General features: G+C 63.2%; 1 protein-coding gene across 9 annotated transcripts in view; it reads left to right on the top strand.

Moving 5' to 3' along the window:
* The first annotated feature begins 588 nt into the window (after positions 1-588).
* Positions 589-15,955, top strand: part of BRD1 (bromodomain containing 1) — a 33,270-nt gene continuing 17,903 nt past the window's right edge. For 8 of the 9 annotated variants that reach the window (XR_004324421.1, XR_004324422.1, XM_032492522.1 and 5 more), the window contains exons 1-4: positions 589-728; positions 1,407-1,546; positions 3,608-4,985; positions 12,571-12,727. Coding sequence is in view for 7 of the 9 variants with exons in the window: in XM_032492522.1 (XP_032348413.1) it covers positions 3,622-4,985; positions 12,571-12,727 (1,521 nt within the window). In the remaining 2 variants the exon portion in view is untranslated. The remainder of the gene's footprint in view (positions 729-1,406; positions 1,547-3,607; positions 4,986-12,570; positions 12,728-15,955) is intronic. The other variant, XM_032492517.1, reaches the window with a different exon arrangement.

Genomic DNA, 15,955 nt, shown 5'->3' with positions numbered 1-15,955 from the left:
GCCCGGGCGCCGCCAGGTCCCCCAGCACTCAGCCGGGGCCGCCCCATCCAGTGCCCCCACTCCTGGTCTGGCCCCCCACCCCTTCATCCCCACCCTGGGCCTCCCCTCGGGCCGGCCGGGCGCCCCCCCCCCCGACGCCCCCAGCCCGGGAGTCCCGTGCCCCCTCAGGGGCCTGCCAGCCCCGCCGCCCCTCCCCCAACCCCGCGGCCCCGCAGGCCCCGGCGCGCGGCTTCCCCGGCCCGGCCCGGCCCCGGCCGCCCCTCCCCCGCGGGCCCTCCCCCCGGCAGCGGCCGCGCGTCATGGCGGCGGCGGGCGGGGCGCGTTTCGCACGCAGCGCGCCGGGCGGAGCGCTCGCCGCATTGTTTGCTTCGCTGGGGAGCGAGCGAGCGAGCCGGCCCGGGCGTCCGAGCAGCTCCGCGCCCGCGCCCGCGCCCCTCCGCCGCCGCCGCCGCCGCCGCCGCCGCTGCCACCGCCGCCGCCCGCCCGCTGGCCGGGCCCCCGCGCCGGGCCTCCGTCCGGCCCCGCCGCCCGCGCGAGCCGCTGCCCACGAGCCCGCGGCCGCCGCGCCGGGCCGGGTCGGGCCGCCGCCGACAGGAGCCCGCGCCCAGAGCGGCGGCGGGCCGGGCCTGCGCGGCCGTTGGCGGAGGAGCCGCGGGCGCCATTAGCGCCGCCTCGGCCGCGCCGGCCCCCGCGCCCGCCGCCCGGCTCCCGCGGCCGCGGCCCCGAAGGTGAGTGCGCAGGGCCGGGGCGGGCCGGGGTCGCTGGCGCCTTCGCCCGCCGCCCGCCGCCCGCCTCGCCCCGCGGCCGCCGCCGGCCTCTCGGTGGTTGTGCCGCCGCCATGTTTGGCGGCCGCGGCGGCGGCTCATTGTCCGCGGGCGGGCGGGCGGCGGGGCCGAGGGAGGCCGCGGGGTCGGGGCGGCGGCGGGGAGGCCGGGGGGCCGGGAGGAAGGGAGGCCGGCCGACGAGGAGGCCGAGCTGTCGGGCGAGGAGGCCGGGGAGTCGGGTGGGAGGCCGGGCCGGGAGGCGGGGAGGCCGGAGAGTCGGGTGGGAGGCCGGGCCGGGAGGCGGGGAGGCTGGGGAGTCGGGTGGGAGGCCGGGCCGGGAGGCAGGGAGGCCGGGCCGGGAGGCGGGGAGGCAGAGAGGCTGGGTGGGAGGCCGGGCCGGGAGGCGGGGAGGCTGGAGAGTCGGGTGGGAGGCCGGGCCGGGAGGCGGGGAGGCTGGGAGGCCGGGCAGGGAGGCCGAGTTGTCTGGGTGTCAGGGCCCGTGCTGCCCGCCGCGGCTCCCGCCCAACGAGAAGGGAGCGGGCCCGGGTCTCGGGTCCCCCGGCTGAGCGTTTGCTAGGGGGTCGCATTATGTAACGGACACGCTTGGTTTATTGAACCGGGACGGGAAACTCCCTGTTCCAGGGCCGCGCTTGGAAGACTCCAGAGGGGCGCGCAGACCTGGGGCGGCCTCCGCGCTCCACCCTGCCGCCCGCGGCGCTGAGACGCCTGCGGTGGACCCGGCTGTCCGTCCTGGGCCTTTCTGAAGGAGTAAATTGATTGAGGTATAATCTATGGAAAATGCACGCACTGCTAACGCGCAGTGGAGTTTTGATAAAAGTTCGTGCGCCCTGGTGAACAACACTCCCAGCGCCCTGAAGGGGTGGCAGGGTGGAGCGCACTCCTAGAAGTGGGTGGATGGATGGATGCTCTTACCTGGCCTGCACCTGTTCTGCCGCCGCGAGTGGCTGTGTTAACTCACCTGCACGGTCTGCGGGCTGCGGGCTGTTCCCGCTGCACTAGAGTTTAAAGGGGCTGTGCAAAGCTCGGCAGGAGATGCCCTGCTTTGAGAAGGGGAGCTGGCGTGGTGTGCAGTCGGCCCCTCCTGTGGCCACGTGGCTTTTTGGGCTGCTTTTAACAGTGATTCTGGAGAGGCTTCTTGTGCTGCGGATGGCCTCCTGGTGGGAACGCTTGTCCCTGTGCAGAAGCTCCAAGTGTGGAACCAGATTCAGCGCCTGTGGGTGTCGGGAAGTGGTGGGCTGGTGAGGTGGTCAGGCAGAGCGACCAACGCCCGCTTTCCCTGTCACAGTCAAGCTTTCACGTTACGGAGTGGCTGTGACCGTTAAGTGCTGTTCTTCCCGTGCAAAGTGGCCATGTAAAGAACTCAAGGCCCTTTGGGAGATTGTGGGTTTTAAAGGGCTGGTTAGAGTTGGAGCTCCTTGGTACTCTGCTGTCAAGGAGAAAGTTCCACGTTTGCTTTTGAATCTGTTGAGTAGCCACTGTCGCTTCTGCACCCTCCCTCACCCAGTAGGGACCCCTGAAGGTGTACTGGGACACATCGGGGTCCCTCTGTTGCAGGCTGTGGTGCTGACAGCCAGGGGCGCACCCACCTCCCTCAGGAGGGCTGGCAGGGCCAGGGCCTGCTGGGTGGTGGCTTGGCTGACCGCACCCCAGAATCCAGGGCTGTGTGGGCCCCGGGAGGCCCCTGAGATGCAGGTGAGTTAGGGCTTGGCCGACTGTGGTGTTCTCCATGCTCTTCTTTATAGGGAATGCCTGTAAAATTTAAGATAAAATGTGGATTTCTGTTTGATAAAAGAAGCAGCTGCAATCTGAAGGCTGTGTCTTAAAAAGCACACGTAGAGGCTGCTGGGATTTCCTTGTGGGGGGCTCTTCCCGGAGCCCGGGGCCTGGGGCTCCCCCTCGGGATGTCCATTTGCTGGCCAGGCCACTACAGTCACTTGCTTCCTGTCAGTGAAACGTGGTTTGGTGGGAGGGGTCTGAGAGTCAGCTCCTAAGGGGCCACACTGCATGGCAGGCGGTGGTCCGGACTTGGGGGTTCACAAGGGGGAGACCGAAAACAGACCTGTGTGGGGACAGCTGGCGGGCGTCTGGAAAGAGCCAGTTCTCGTAAGTCTCTGCGGCTGAGCCTGTGGGCTCCCCGGTAGTGGGGGCACCACAGGTGGTGCGGCAGTCTGGTGGCAGCTGAGAAGTTGCCCCGAGGGGAAGGGCTGGGCCAGGCTGGCGGGGGTCGGGGGGTTTCATGGTGGTCAGGCTGGGGCCTCCTGGGGTGAAGGCCCTGGGTGGGTGCAGGGCTTCCCTCCTGGGTGTGGGTGTGGCCACTGGCCCTGGGCATGGAGGGAGCATTCCTGAGAGGATGAAAGGGTGGGTGGGCTGAGGCTGTGGCCCCAGCAGGGGTGCTGCCCTGGGCCCCAGGGCTCGCTCCTGGGTGACAGCGTTGGCTAGGAGTTGCCCTCCGTGCCTGCTGGAGTCCGGCCCTATGTGCAGGCTTTCCTGGGCTCTGGGCTAGCCCCCCAACCATGGGGATGTGGCAGTCAGGTGTGACCTGTGGGTCTAAGAAGGTGACTGGCGGGCAGTGGGAACCGGAGTGTCCTGGGAAGGGCTTGTCACTGCCTGTGCCTCTGGAGGGTTGCAGCCTGCCCTTTCCTCCCGTCCCGGGGGTCCCTGTGGAGGGTGGCCGAAGTCCTGTTCTGAGTCCCGGGAGCAGTGGGTGGGGAGACCTCATGGACGGACAGGCTTGCTAGGAGTTTGGCTGTGGTTCACCGCGCTCAGGGGTTGTCACTTTGGGTCCCTGCGGGGAGCTGACGCGTTCTCTGTGTCTGTTTCAGGGAGCCAGTACCAAATGAGGAGGAAAGGACGAGGTCACCGCGCTGCAGCGAGGCACCCTTCCTCCCCGAGTGGCACCAAGCACTGCCCCACGCGGGAGACCCTGACCTACGCGCAGGCCCAGAGGATGGTGGAGATTGAGATCGAGGGGCGCCTGCACAGGATCAGCATCTCTGACCCCCTGGAGGTCATCCTGGAGGACGACCTCACGGCGCAGGAGCTGAGCGAGTGCAACAGCAACAAGGAGAACAGCGAGCGGCCGCCCGCCTGCCTGCGCGCCAAGCGCCACAAGAGCAGCAGGGTCAGGAGGAAGAGCGAAGCCCCGCCTGGCGCCCACGGCACGCCGGCCTCGGCCTGCGCGCTGCCGGAGCCCCGGGTGCGCGTACTGGACTACAGCCCCCCGTCCGCGCCCAGGAGGCCACCCGCCTACTACAAGTTCGTGGAGAAGTCGGCCGAGGAGCTGGACGACGAGGTGGAGTACGACATGGACGAGGAGGACTACGCCTGGCTGGAGATCGTCAACGAGAGGCGGCGGGGCGACTGCATGGCCGCCGTGTCGCAGAGCGTCTTTGAGTTCCTGATGGACCGCTTCGAGAAGGCTTCGCACTGCGAGAAGCAGAAGCAGGGCGGGCAGCAGTGCCTGATTGACGAGGACGCCGTGTGCTGTGTGTGCATGGATGGCGAGTGCCAGAACAGCAACGCCATCCTCTTCTGCGACATGTGCAACCTGGCTGTGCACCAGGAGTGCTACGGGGTGCCCTACATCCCTGAGGGCCAGTGGCTCTGCCGCCACTGCCTGCAGTCCCGGGCCCGGCCCGCCGACTGCGTGCTGTGCCCCAACAAGGGCGGCGCCTTCAAGAAGACGGACGACGACCGCTGGGGCCACGTGGTGTGCGCCCTGTGGATCCCTGAGGTGGGCTTCGCCAACACGGTGTTCATCGAGCCCATCGACGGCGTGCGGAACATCCCGGCCGCGCGCTGGAAGCTGACGTGCTACCTCTGCAAGCAGAAGGGTGTGGGCGCCTGCATCCAGTGCCACAAGGCCAACTGCTACACCGCCTTCCACGTGACCTGCGCCCAGAGGGCCGGCCTCTACATGAAGATGGAGCCCGTGAGGGAGCTGGCGGGCGGCGCCGCCACCTTCTCCGTCAGGAAGACCGCCTACTGTGACGCGCACACGCCCCCGGGCTGCACCCGCCGGCCTCTGAACATTTACGGGGATGTTGAGACAAAAAACGGGGTCTGTCGGAAGGAGGGCTCGCTGAAAACGGTCAGGTCCACGTCCAAGGTCAGGAAGAAAGCGAAAAAGGCCAAGAAGGCGCTTCGGGAGCCGTGCGCGGCCTTGCCGCCCGTGTGCGCACCCTACATCCCCCCGCAGAGGTAAGAGGTGGCCAGGCCCCCCAACCGCCTGGCTCGTGCAGGTGCCACTTGGCGGGGGTGCGGCTGTCGCGGGAGGGCCGAATTGGTGAGCGGGCGGGTGCGGTGTCCCTAACGCCCATGCTGGCGCCCGGGCGCACGAGCCAGGTCTCAGGCCCCCAGCACCCCAGGAGTTGCTGCCACCTTCCACTCAATGAGGTGCTGTTCCTCGCCCTGCTTCCCCTGCAGAGTCTGGGGATCTTGTTGGGATTTGAAAGTAACGTGTTGGAAAGTGAGGCAGCGTGGCCGAGTGAGGCCAGCGCCGGGTGGGGAGTGGAGCCGGACTGATGGGGCTGCGTCGGGAGCCTTTCTGGCTTTCCTGAGTGGTTTCTTCGGGTGCGAGTCTGCCTGGAGGGGTCGGGCTCTGCCTCGCTCCTGCTCCTGCGTGCCATTCCCAGGCCCTCCCCACCCTGAACTCGTTTCCAACTCTGCTGGTTCCTCTACTACCAACTCGTTCTTTTGTCTTGTTAGGTGTAAAAATGTTCTCATTCAGAATACGGGTAAGTGACTGGGAGTTTCCCACCGGAGCCGGTGCCATGTATGGCCTGGGGGAGCAGGGCCTCCGGACACGCTCGGAGCCTGGGGGAGGCGGCCCGCGCCGAGGGGCTTCAGAATGTGCTGAGGAGGCAGGGCCTCAGGACTGGGGTAAAGGTGCGTGCGTCTGCTCCCCAGAGCGCCTCGTGGGACAGAGGCACGTCTAAGACATGGGGGCTGCCACTCAGAATACTGCTTTACCCCGGGGGCAGTGAGTCCTTGCTTTGTACTAAGAGTTAGCAGTATAACTTCCCAAAAGGATGTTTTTTTCTTTCTATGGAGCAGTGCATACTCATTATGGGATCAGTAAATTCAGACAGAGTCTGTAAAAGGCGGTCATAATCCCTCTTACCCAGGGAAAGCCTCTGTTAAAACCAGGGTGTCCTTTTGGGAATTAGTCAGCCTGACTTTGGACAGTTTCACTTGGGTTTCTGTCTGTGGCTCAAAGTGTAGGGTCTGTATGGAGCACTAAATTGTCAGCTTTACTGAAATGAAGTAATCCAGCCGTGATCCAACACATGGCAGGGCCAGCAGTCTGAGGTGCCCCCTTGCCTGTGTCCAGCCCCGTGCGGCCACCTGGCCCGGCAACTGCTGCGGGGCACAGGCCGGCCCGTGGGGCTGCAGCCATTTGTGGGTCTGGGGTGACCAGGCCTGAATGAGAAAACTTCTGCTTTGGGCCCAAGTACTAGAGCGCACGGGTGGTGCGGCAGGGTGGCGTGCCGGCCGGCAATGTGGCCGTGTTCCAGCTTGTCGTCTCCCAGGGTAGGAACCCGCTGACTTCAGTTGGGCGTAGAGATCAGAGACGCACCTGGTGAGCGACTGTGGCCGCAGGCTGTGCGGTCTGTGTTGCCCAGAGCCTGGGAGTCGCCTCACCGCCCGCAGCGCTCCCGGCTGCCCTTGGCCAGTCGGCGACCCCGGTGTGAGACCACCTGTGCAGCCTCGGGACAGGCACTGGGATGGAACTGTGGCCCGAGGAGCCGCTGGCCTGGCAGCCCCTTTCTCAGGACTGAGGCCCCGGGGTTGTGTAGCTGGGGAAAGCCGGGTGAGCTGCCTGCAGGAGGAAGCAGGGTTCTCTGGACGGCCTTCGGTGCAAGACCAGCTAGAGCTGAGGCAAGCCTGGGAGATCTCCGAGGAGGATCTGCCTGTGTCCCCGCAGAGAGGAGGGCTGGCTGCAAGGAGGCTGGGGAGGTGGCAGGGACTAGAAGTGCATTTGTGATTTTGAGTGGTTCAAAGTTAGGTTTTCGAGGGAAAAAGAACTGAGACCAAGTAGCTTTAAGGTCATATGAGAGGATGTTGGTTTAATTTTTAAAAACTTTTTAGCATTTTTAAACTCCCAAGGTTGTTTTCCACATGTCTCGGTAGCAGAGCCCAGAGCAGAGATGTGGGTGTCGTGAGGCTTTGCCGGCCCTGTTCCGAGAACTCCAAGTCTGAGGGGTCCAGCCCGAGTCCAGGGCTGTTGAGGCCCAGGTGGCCCCAGCCTGTCAGTGGGGCTCTGTGCTCCCCTGGGTGGGCTGGCCGGGTCTTGGTGGGGTCCCTCTGCCCCGAGGGTCCTGTCCCCTGGCAAGGACGAACTGCTCCTGTGTGGCTGTCCGGTTGGCATGGGGCCGTGCAAGTCTGTCTGCCTTTTCCCTCCCTCACCTGCTTTCAAAGTAAAATAAGTCGTTTTCTGACTTGGAAACAACACACGTGGAAACGGAAAAGATATGAAAAGTCAAGTGTAAAGAAAAGAGAGCGTTCTGTTTTCTCCCGCCTTTGCCTTCCCTTCCGAGAAGAGCCATCGGGGCCTGTGCTGGGGCAGCCCGCCCTGTTGAAGCGGCTCTTCTGGTCCGATGCGCCCTGGCCCTGCACCCAGGTCCTGCTGCTTCGCAGGGGACGGCGGGGACCAGCTGGGCAGAGGGGTGCGTGGAGTCAGAGCCTCCCGCTGCCCTTTGAGCAGTGAGCCCGTTCCTCTGGGCGCCAGATCTGGCCAGCCTTCCCTCCAGCTGCACCCTGGGCGTCGCTCTGTATCGGGGAGGAGGGGTCTCTGCAGAGGCACAGGCCCCTGGCCTTGTTGGTCTGGGCTCTGCCGTTCTCTCTGGGGTCCGCCACGTGCACGTTACTCAGGGTGGTGAAGGCGCAGGTGAGGACGGAGCGCAGGGCTGCAGCCCTGTCTCCGAGAGACACCAGGTGAGCGGCCCGGGCCGGTGGGTGGAGGAGCCTTTTTTCATGTTGGTGGCAGTTAACTTTGTTACATTTTGTGAGAGTTTTGATGGCAGGGGCCTGGGGGAACCAGAGACGCTGCTTGGCCCCCCAGATGGATGCCCCACGGCTGTGTGGAAAGGAAGCTCTGAAACCACACTGTGGAGCCGGAAGCTCAGGGAATGAGGTGCGTGGCCTGTGGGGAGCTTCTGATGGACACTTGGGGTCACACCTGGAGTCGATGGGGCTTCGAAGTGGCAGGAGGCTTTGTGGTGGGGCTCCCTCTCCTCCGCAGACCCCGGCAGGGACTGGAATTGCGTTGGGGTGTTATCTTTATTCCAATTTCTACTTTTTTACCTGGAAATAACTCCAAATTTACAAAATGTTGGAAAAATGGAAAAAACTGCACCCAGACTCTGCTCACCCAGAGTCCCCTCTTGCTGACATTCCTCCTGTTTCCCCGAGTGCGGTTCCAAAAGGCAGCCACCCTCCCCTGGAGCCTCCCCGCCTCCAGTCAGGACGGGTCGGGCACCCCTTTGCTCTGGGCATCCCCACACCTTCTCTCATCTCCTGAGATGGGCATGTTGAAAGAGGACCCCACATCCCGCCCCGGGAGAGAGCAGTCCGCGTGCTGAGGGAGGTGCGCCCGGGACCGCGGGCGCCGTGTGGCCCCGCCTGGGGGCGGCAGTGTCCCTGCTCCTTGGTGACCAGGGCGTCACTGGTGCCTCCGCCAGACGGTTTCTGCTTTTGATTTTTCTGGAGCTGCCTGGGGTCCAGGGGCCCCTCTTCGCTTCAGCCCAGACGGCCTGTCCCTCGGTCTCGTGGCCTTCTTTCCTTGAGGGCGGGAAGTCCCTGTCCGCCTCTGTGCTCCCTCCAGTTCTTTCCCTCAGGCACCCCCTCTTCCCTGCCATGTGGGTGATAGGTGTGGTTTGCGGAGGGTCCACCCCACTGGGCACTGAGGTGGGCGGCTCAGGGAGGCCAGCATTTGGTGGGAGTTCTCGTGGAGCTGGGCTCAGCCCAGCGGGCTGTCACTGTCGACCTGACCATGGGGATGGCCGTGACTGTGGGTGACGGCGAGGCCTGGCTGGGAGGTGTGGACACGCCCAACCCCGCATCTTGGGGCTCCAGGCTGTTGTCTGTGTGGTCGGAGCCCCGAGGAGGGTGTGGGTGGTCCTGACCTGCGTCGGGCTGGGCAGGGGGTCTCCTGGGAGCCGGTGTGCACAGAACCCCTTCCCTTGCGAGGGTGATTCTGGGCCGCTGGGGTCTGGAGGGTGGCTTTCACTCGTGCCCCCCGACCCGCATCCGAGTGCTGAAGGTGAGAGGCGTCTGTTACAGAGACGCTGACGGCTCGGCGTGGCTTAAGGAGGGTGAGTAGGGTCTAGCACCCCGCTCTGCAGAGGTGGCCCCTGGGGCATCACGGGCACTCCTGTGTGCAGGTGGGGATCGCTTGGTAATGCAGTTTTTTTGTGTTTCATGACCTTCATATAAAAAGTTTAAGAACAGAAAGCTGGAATCTAATATCGATTTATCAAACATAACCAAAAAAAACATTAAAGAACATCACTTTGGGGACCCTTCTAGCTCCGTTAGCCACCCCCCGTCACGGTGACCACTCCTTGTAAATTGGGTGTGGGTTCTGCTAGGGCCTGTTTTTCTGGTGGTTCTGCCCTCGGCACGCGATCTGGTGTGGGTTTGGGCGTAGACCTTGAACACGGTGCTGTCGCACACACGTGCACACACAGCATTGGTGCCACTGTGCAGCTGCATCACTGTCCCCAGAGTCAGCGCCCCGGGTCCCTATGGTGGTGCCCAGGGCCGGTGTCCTCCTGGCACACTGTCCGCAGCGGGCGTGTCAGGTGTCGGCGGCCTGGTATGTCCCTCTCTGCCAGCAGCCCTGGGGTTTGTGCTCCTGTGTCTTCCTCTCAGCTTATCTTGTTGTTTTTAATGTCTTTAGAAACCTTTTTAAATTTGGAAATCTGAGAAGGGGGTGCCCGCCTGTCTGGTGGCCCGTCCGCCTCACCCGTTCCTTCCTTTGATGCTTTGGGGCAGACCCCAGTCGTGTTACCTCATCAGCAACACGTCTGTGTGGGTCCCAGGTGAGGGTCCTTAGAACAGAACCCGGAGCTTGCTGTCGAGAAGAAGCGGGCTTGGTTGGCACGTGCGTCCTGTCCAGGTCCTCGGCTCCCCCGTGTGTCCTCCGCGTCTGCCCCACACACGCCGGTCCCCGTGCCCACACCTCTGCCCACCCGCCCAGCCCCGGGCGTGGCCCCCAGCCGCCCGCGGGGTCCTGCTCCCGCAGGAAGCCGCGCGTTGCACGTGTTGGCTTGGCACGAGCTCGCCCCGCTCAGTGCTTGCTAGGACTTTACTGTTTTGTTGAAAGTTCATGGCTCCATAAAAACTTCCATAAAAAATTTAGTGTTAGAAAGAGTGTTTTTTCAAGTTAGCACTTCTGGCGCTCCGTGTAGACCAGGTTTGCAGGGCGAGGAAGCTCGCCGCGGCCCCCTCAGCTTCTCCGAGCGGGTGGGCGCTTTCCTGTCTTCCCAAAGCCAGCCCCTCCCAGGGCCGCCAGCCGGGGCGCCGTGCGGGGATTGCCTTTTTATTCCATATCTTCATTTTATTTCATGGCTTGTGCTTGTTACGGCATATTTAATCGTTCCTGAGAGCCTCGTGGTGGTCTTCTCAAAGCTCCTGGAGGCCCCCTTGGCCTTGGCACGGACCCCCTGTGGAGAGTTGCCCCCGGACCAGATGTCCCGGCCCCTCAGGCATGGCTCTCTTTTCAGGGTGGATAGCAAACCTCCGCAGTGATTTCTCTCCCCGGAGACCTGGACAGTTGGAACCGCGCTTCCAGGGCGCTGCTCCTGGGCCCCTGCTCCCCGGTGGGAGGCCCCCGCTGCTCTCTGCGTGCTGTGCTGTTCTGTCCAGCTCCTTGACACACGCTCTTGGGAATTTGGAAATGCCATAGCATTGGTGTGTCTTGTTTTCTCTTGCTGGCATCGCCACTAGTCTGCACCGAGACCTTCCTGGTCACCCAGAGATACTTTACCACGTTTTCCCTCTGTACTGAGGGACACACCGGGTCCTTATTACCTCATGGGTGACGCTGGCTCCTGCCTCTCCCGTGGGAGCAGGGAAGGTGGCTATCGTGGTCCTGTCCTGATTTCGGGAGGCAGCTCCCGGTGTGCCCTGATGGAGGCCCTGGGCCCATCTCACAGGACCCTCACCCCCGTGTGGGTCTCGGGTCATGTGGACCCTGCTTTCCCACGACTTCTGAGGTGATCGTGTTTGCTCTCCAATCTGTGGCTGCGTGCGCTGTGTCCGTGGACCTCTTGTGCTGTGGCCACCCCCCGGGACAGACCTGGGCCCAGGCGCTGTGTGTGCCCGGGGTCTGGCCTGACGCGGCCCCGCTGCGCGCCTTCCGGTCATCGGGACGAGGCTGGGCTTATCTTGGCTTCCAGCTGTGAACCTCTTCTGAAAACCACTTTCTTCTTTTTTCTTTTGTGGGTGGGAGGAAAACATTAAACTTGATTGGGTTTCTAGAACAATCATTATAAATGTATTTAGGCTTTCTTTTTTAATGTCAGTTTTGAAAAGTGATGTTTTTCTACAGGTTTGTCCGGCGTCTCAGATTTCACGATACACGGGTTTAGTTGACTTCTGTTCCATTTGTTTGTTTACTAGTCTGAGAACGCGAATCACAAGGTTTCCAGCATGGTCGGGCCACCCTGGGCTCTGCCTCGTCCTGACCGGGGCCCTTCTCTTTAAGGCCCGCCCACCTCTGGTTGTTGAGACTCCTGTGTGTGCTTGTTTCCCGTTTCAGTACTTTTTGCCTTTCCTGTCTTTTCCACAGCTTTACTGAGATTTCACTGACGTGTGATGTTGTAAGGTCGCGGTGTCTGTGGGGCCCTTGAGTGCTGGCCGCCGTGCGTGTGGGCGGGAAAGGCCAGCTGGGGAGAGCCTGGTGCTCCCGCACGCCGGTGGGCTGGGGGTGCGCTGGTCTGAGGCCTGGGACCCTCCTCTCAACGTGCTCTTGCCAAATACCTTGTTTCTTAGAAAACACTTAACACAGAATACAGAGCCGCGCAGCTTGACAGTTACCGCAGGGCAGACACTTGTAACACCGCCATGTGGGAAGGGAGGGCTGACCCGCCCTTTGGCGACCCCTCCCGCCCCCAGGACCCGTGAGGGACTCGCCGTCTCCCCTTCCCGGGCACCGTGGCCCGCGTGCTTCAGAGTCACGAGTCCTTTGCGGCCTCCTTAGAGGTCCTGCTCCGAGGTGCCACGGGCCCGTCCCCAGGGTCGCTCTGCCCTCCGCCTGCTGCCCGCTGGGCTGGGCTTGATGGGTGTGGGGGACGTGGTGGGCGTGCTGGGTGCTGGCACTGCTCTCCTGGGCGCTCACAAGCGCTGTGCGTCCTCTCCTCGCAAGAGGCTTGGGGACATCATGGTCCCTGTAGTGAAGGTGGCCGACCCCCAGCTGCTTCCGCCTTGGGGTGTTCCATCTTTCCTCCTCTGAGGTGACCAAGTGGGACCGTCCCCACCCTCTGTGAGAACAAAGGGTTCTGTGGGGTCTGGTCACACCTACACGAACTCTGGTGAGGCTCAAAGGAAGCAGGAACCCCCAAAGCTCTGCCGGACGCTGCAATGAGTTAGAAGTGACAAGGGGGAGCTGACTGTGTTCCCGCAGAGCCAGGGCGGCGGCGCTGGCGGCCTGAGCACCGGCTCTGAGATGTGGTGGGAGCACGGGGTTTGTAGGAGTGATGCTGTGGTTTCTAGTTTCCGTGATGAGAACCTGTTGTGTGTCCTGCTTGGCAGCTAAACTCTGAGTTTTTCCGTGTTCTAGATTAAATAGGATTGCGAATCAGGTGGCGATTCAGCGGAAGAAGCAGTTTGTTGAGCGAGCGCACAGCTACTGGCTCCTCAAAAGGCTGTCTAGGAACGGCGCCCCCCTGCTGCGGAGACTCCAGTCCAGCCTGCAGTCCCACAGGAGCAGCCAGCAGGTACGTGGCCCGCCTGGCTCCCCGCCCTGCTGGCGCCGGGTGCGCGGTGACTCCCAGCCCCGGTCTCGGCCGGTCCTGGAAGTGCAGAGGACCTCGTGCCAGCGTCAGGCCCGTCCGCGTCACGGGTGTTCCCGTGCTTTGAGTTCTGCCTCCCTCTCCGATGCTGCCCGTTGCAGGCAGGGTGTCCTTGCCGGGGGCAGAGCAGCAGGAGGTGAGGCCCGGCCAGGGACGTGGGCCACGCATCCCTGAGGGAGTCACCTCGAGGGCCCCATGCTGGAGGAGACAGGGGCCACCACGAGTGAGAGGAAACCGGAGTTTTGTTTCTTGAAAGAGCAGAACCAGACGCGCTCTCACACTTCAGTAGCCACTTTGGGTTTACAGAACCACCTGATGCTGTGGAGCAGGTCCCAAAGCACGGACTTAGGACGGGACAGGCTCTGTAAGACGCCACGGGAGGGAAAAGGAACAGAGGGTTCTTCTGACCTTTGCCCCAGGCCCCTGGCGGCATCGCCCTTCCTGCTGAGGGGCCTCCAGGCTCAGCCTCCTGCCCTGGGCGGGGCTGCTGGGCGGACTGGTGCAGGGTGGCGCCCTCCTCTCCCCCCTCCCCTGGCTCACGCCTGCCCAGCTCCAGTTGGGTTGTCGTGCGGCCGCCGCACCTGCGTCCGGAAGGTCAGCTGCTCTGTTCCTTTGCATCCTGAGTGGCAGTGGCTGAGTGGGTCTGGGGGCCGCTGTGCTTGTGGGTTGGGGGCCGAGGGCTCTCTGGACCCAGCAGGTCCCTAGTGTTCCCAGGGGCTCCCTGGTGAGGAGTCACCCCTTCCGCTGTGCTCTCGGTTGGGGCATGACTCCGGGAAGCTGTGAGGGTCCTCAGCCCTGGTGTCCCCGCCCTGCACACTGAAGGGTCTCCCTTAACCCAAGTTTGCGGCCACGCTGGACGTGTGGTGGATGCGGCCAGGCATCCTGAGGCACTGCTGGCCTGTGAGTGCTCGGCTGCCCGGCGCCTGCCCACTGCGCCCTCCAGCATGGGGACAGCTGACAGCTTTGGACACACCCCTGTGTCATGTCCTGCTGCTGACCTGGGGGCTGTGGGTGGCCCCTGGCCCCTGACCTAAACCTTCCGTCCTTCACTGACATGCCACATGTTCCTGCCCTTCCTCCCGTCAGGGCCAAGTCAGGACTCGTGCCTGTGGGCTGGGAGGGCTGACTGCAGGGTGGGGGGGTGTCCAGGATGCAGTGCAGCTGGAGTCGTAGGGACTGAGGGTGGCCTGGCTCACCTGGGCCAGGTCTCGGGGGACCCGGGAGGGGAGGGGTGGGGGCTGGGCCAGAGCCTGCGAAACCTCTGGGGCAGGAGAGGGTGGTGGGTGCAGCAGTGGGCGTCAGAGGATCGGGGCAGTGAGGCAGGTCAGGGCCTTCTTCATCGCTCCAGTGATGGCACAGAATCATCTTGGGGCTGGAGGGCCGTCCACGCACACGGGGCCGGGCAGGGACCAGCCGCGGGGCTGGGGGCTCAGCTCAGTGTCTGAGCTTGGAGCCTGTGTGGTCTGTGCATGGGACTTGGATGGGTTTGAGGACAGAGAAGCTGGGGGATTGGGGGCCATGGGCACGTGAGAGGCTTGCTGGCACCTCAGGAGGGCTGGGGGCCGCTCCTGGGAGAACAGGAGCCCTCAGGAGGCTGACACTTGGACTTGAGACCTGGTGCTTCCGATTCACATCCTGCCCCAGGTGAGATAAGTTTCTCGAACAAATTCACCCACAGGACACCAGGGAGAGGGAAGTAGCTGTCCTGGCAGGAGGGGTCGGGAGGAGCCACGCAGGTATGGGTTCCTGTGACTTCACTGATCCCTGAGCTGTGCCTGGGCCTGATCAAGAGAGAACCTGACTCGGGCTGGAAGCTCACTGTGTGGCTGCCACCCACCTTGGGGGTGAGCTCCGCCTCATGGAGGGGTGGGGGTGGGGCAGCCAGCAGTGCTCCCACCTCTCCCTGGCGGATGGTGAGTTCCCGGGGGGCATCTGAGACATTCATGTTCCACTTGGATGTCTCAGTCTTGGGGTGATTCTGAGGTCTTGTCAAACTTTAAAAGTCCTCGATGCTGGAGTTTAAAGGGCTTGTTTGTCTGTGTTTCTGGGCTCTTGCCCTGAGCTTGGCCCCAGAAGAGGGCAGGTGCGGCCCCTCCCTCCCGTGGGGGACAGACAGACAGACAGACAGACAGACAGACAGACTGGCCGAGCTGGTCTGAGGGCATACGAGGTGCCTCTGCCTCTGTGGCTGTGGTCTGTTTGGAGTCCACTGGGGCTTGTTTTGACCTCATGCGTGGGTTCCTGCTGGTCCTGGCTCAGTGGACGTGCAGCCCCTTCTTGGGGGCCTCCAGTGGCCCTCTTCAGAGCCAGCTGGGGTAGGGCAGGTGGGTCCCATCCGTCTGTCTGTCCTGACCTGCTTGAGTGAGCACGCCCTGTGCTTCCCCCTGATGCAAGGGTGTCCCCGTCAGCTCTCTGGTGGCGTGAGGATGACGTGGTTGTCCTGCTATGCCCGGACAGGTCCCCTCACTGTCCAGTCTGCTGCTGCTGGGGTCAGCAGCGTCCAGGGGCTGGGGCAGCTGTCCTGGGGTCTTACACCCTCAGTAGTGTCCTGGGAGTCAGGTGAACCTGCTGGGGCCACCACCCTGCAGAGCTGGTCTGCCCTGTGCCCCCGGACCAAGCTGGTCCTGACCATGGGCGGGGTCTGGTCCTCTCCCTTCCAGGCAGTAGGCATCCTTTTCTCATTCGTTGGGTGGACGTTGGTTTGATTGCAAATAGTCTTCTAGACCTTCTTTCCTGGTAGCCTTTTGGTACAGGAAATAACTGGGTTACTCTCCCACTTTATGGAAACTTTTGGGATTGGTTTTATGTTGGAAACAAAGGTCCCTTGTAAGCAGAGTCAGGAACTCAGGCCCTTTTGTGCAGAAGAGGTGTGAGTCCAGTCAGGTCCTGGCAGCGAGCTGCCATGTGCCGGGAGGGCAGCCCCCCGTGGCCCCTGGTTTCCCAGCCGGGGCAGTGAGCACTGGCAGCACCCGGCCGCCCAGGGCTCAGAGGTGCTTGTCTGCTTTTTTTTTGCCTCCTCCTGCTCAGTAGCGTCTACAGCCTCTTAGCCGATGTTTCAGTGTCTTATTTCACACTGACGGGCGAGGTGATGTTCAGACACTCTTGGGGAGTTTGGTTTCTGAGCCTCTCAGTGCGCTAGCTGGGCCTGTTTAC

This window comes from Camelus ferus, chromosome 12, assembly GCF_009834535.1.
Source record: "Camelus ferus isolate YT-003-E chromosome 12, BCGSAC_Cfer_1.0, whole genome shotgun sequence".
Taxonomy (NCBI): domain Eukaryota; kingdom Metazoa; phylum Chordata; class Mammalia; order Artiodactyla; family Camelidae; genus Camelus; species Camelus ferus.
This window is presented reverse-complemented; position numbering and strand designations above follow the sequence as displayed.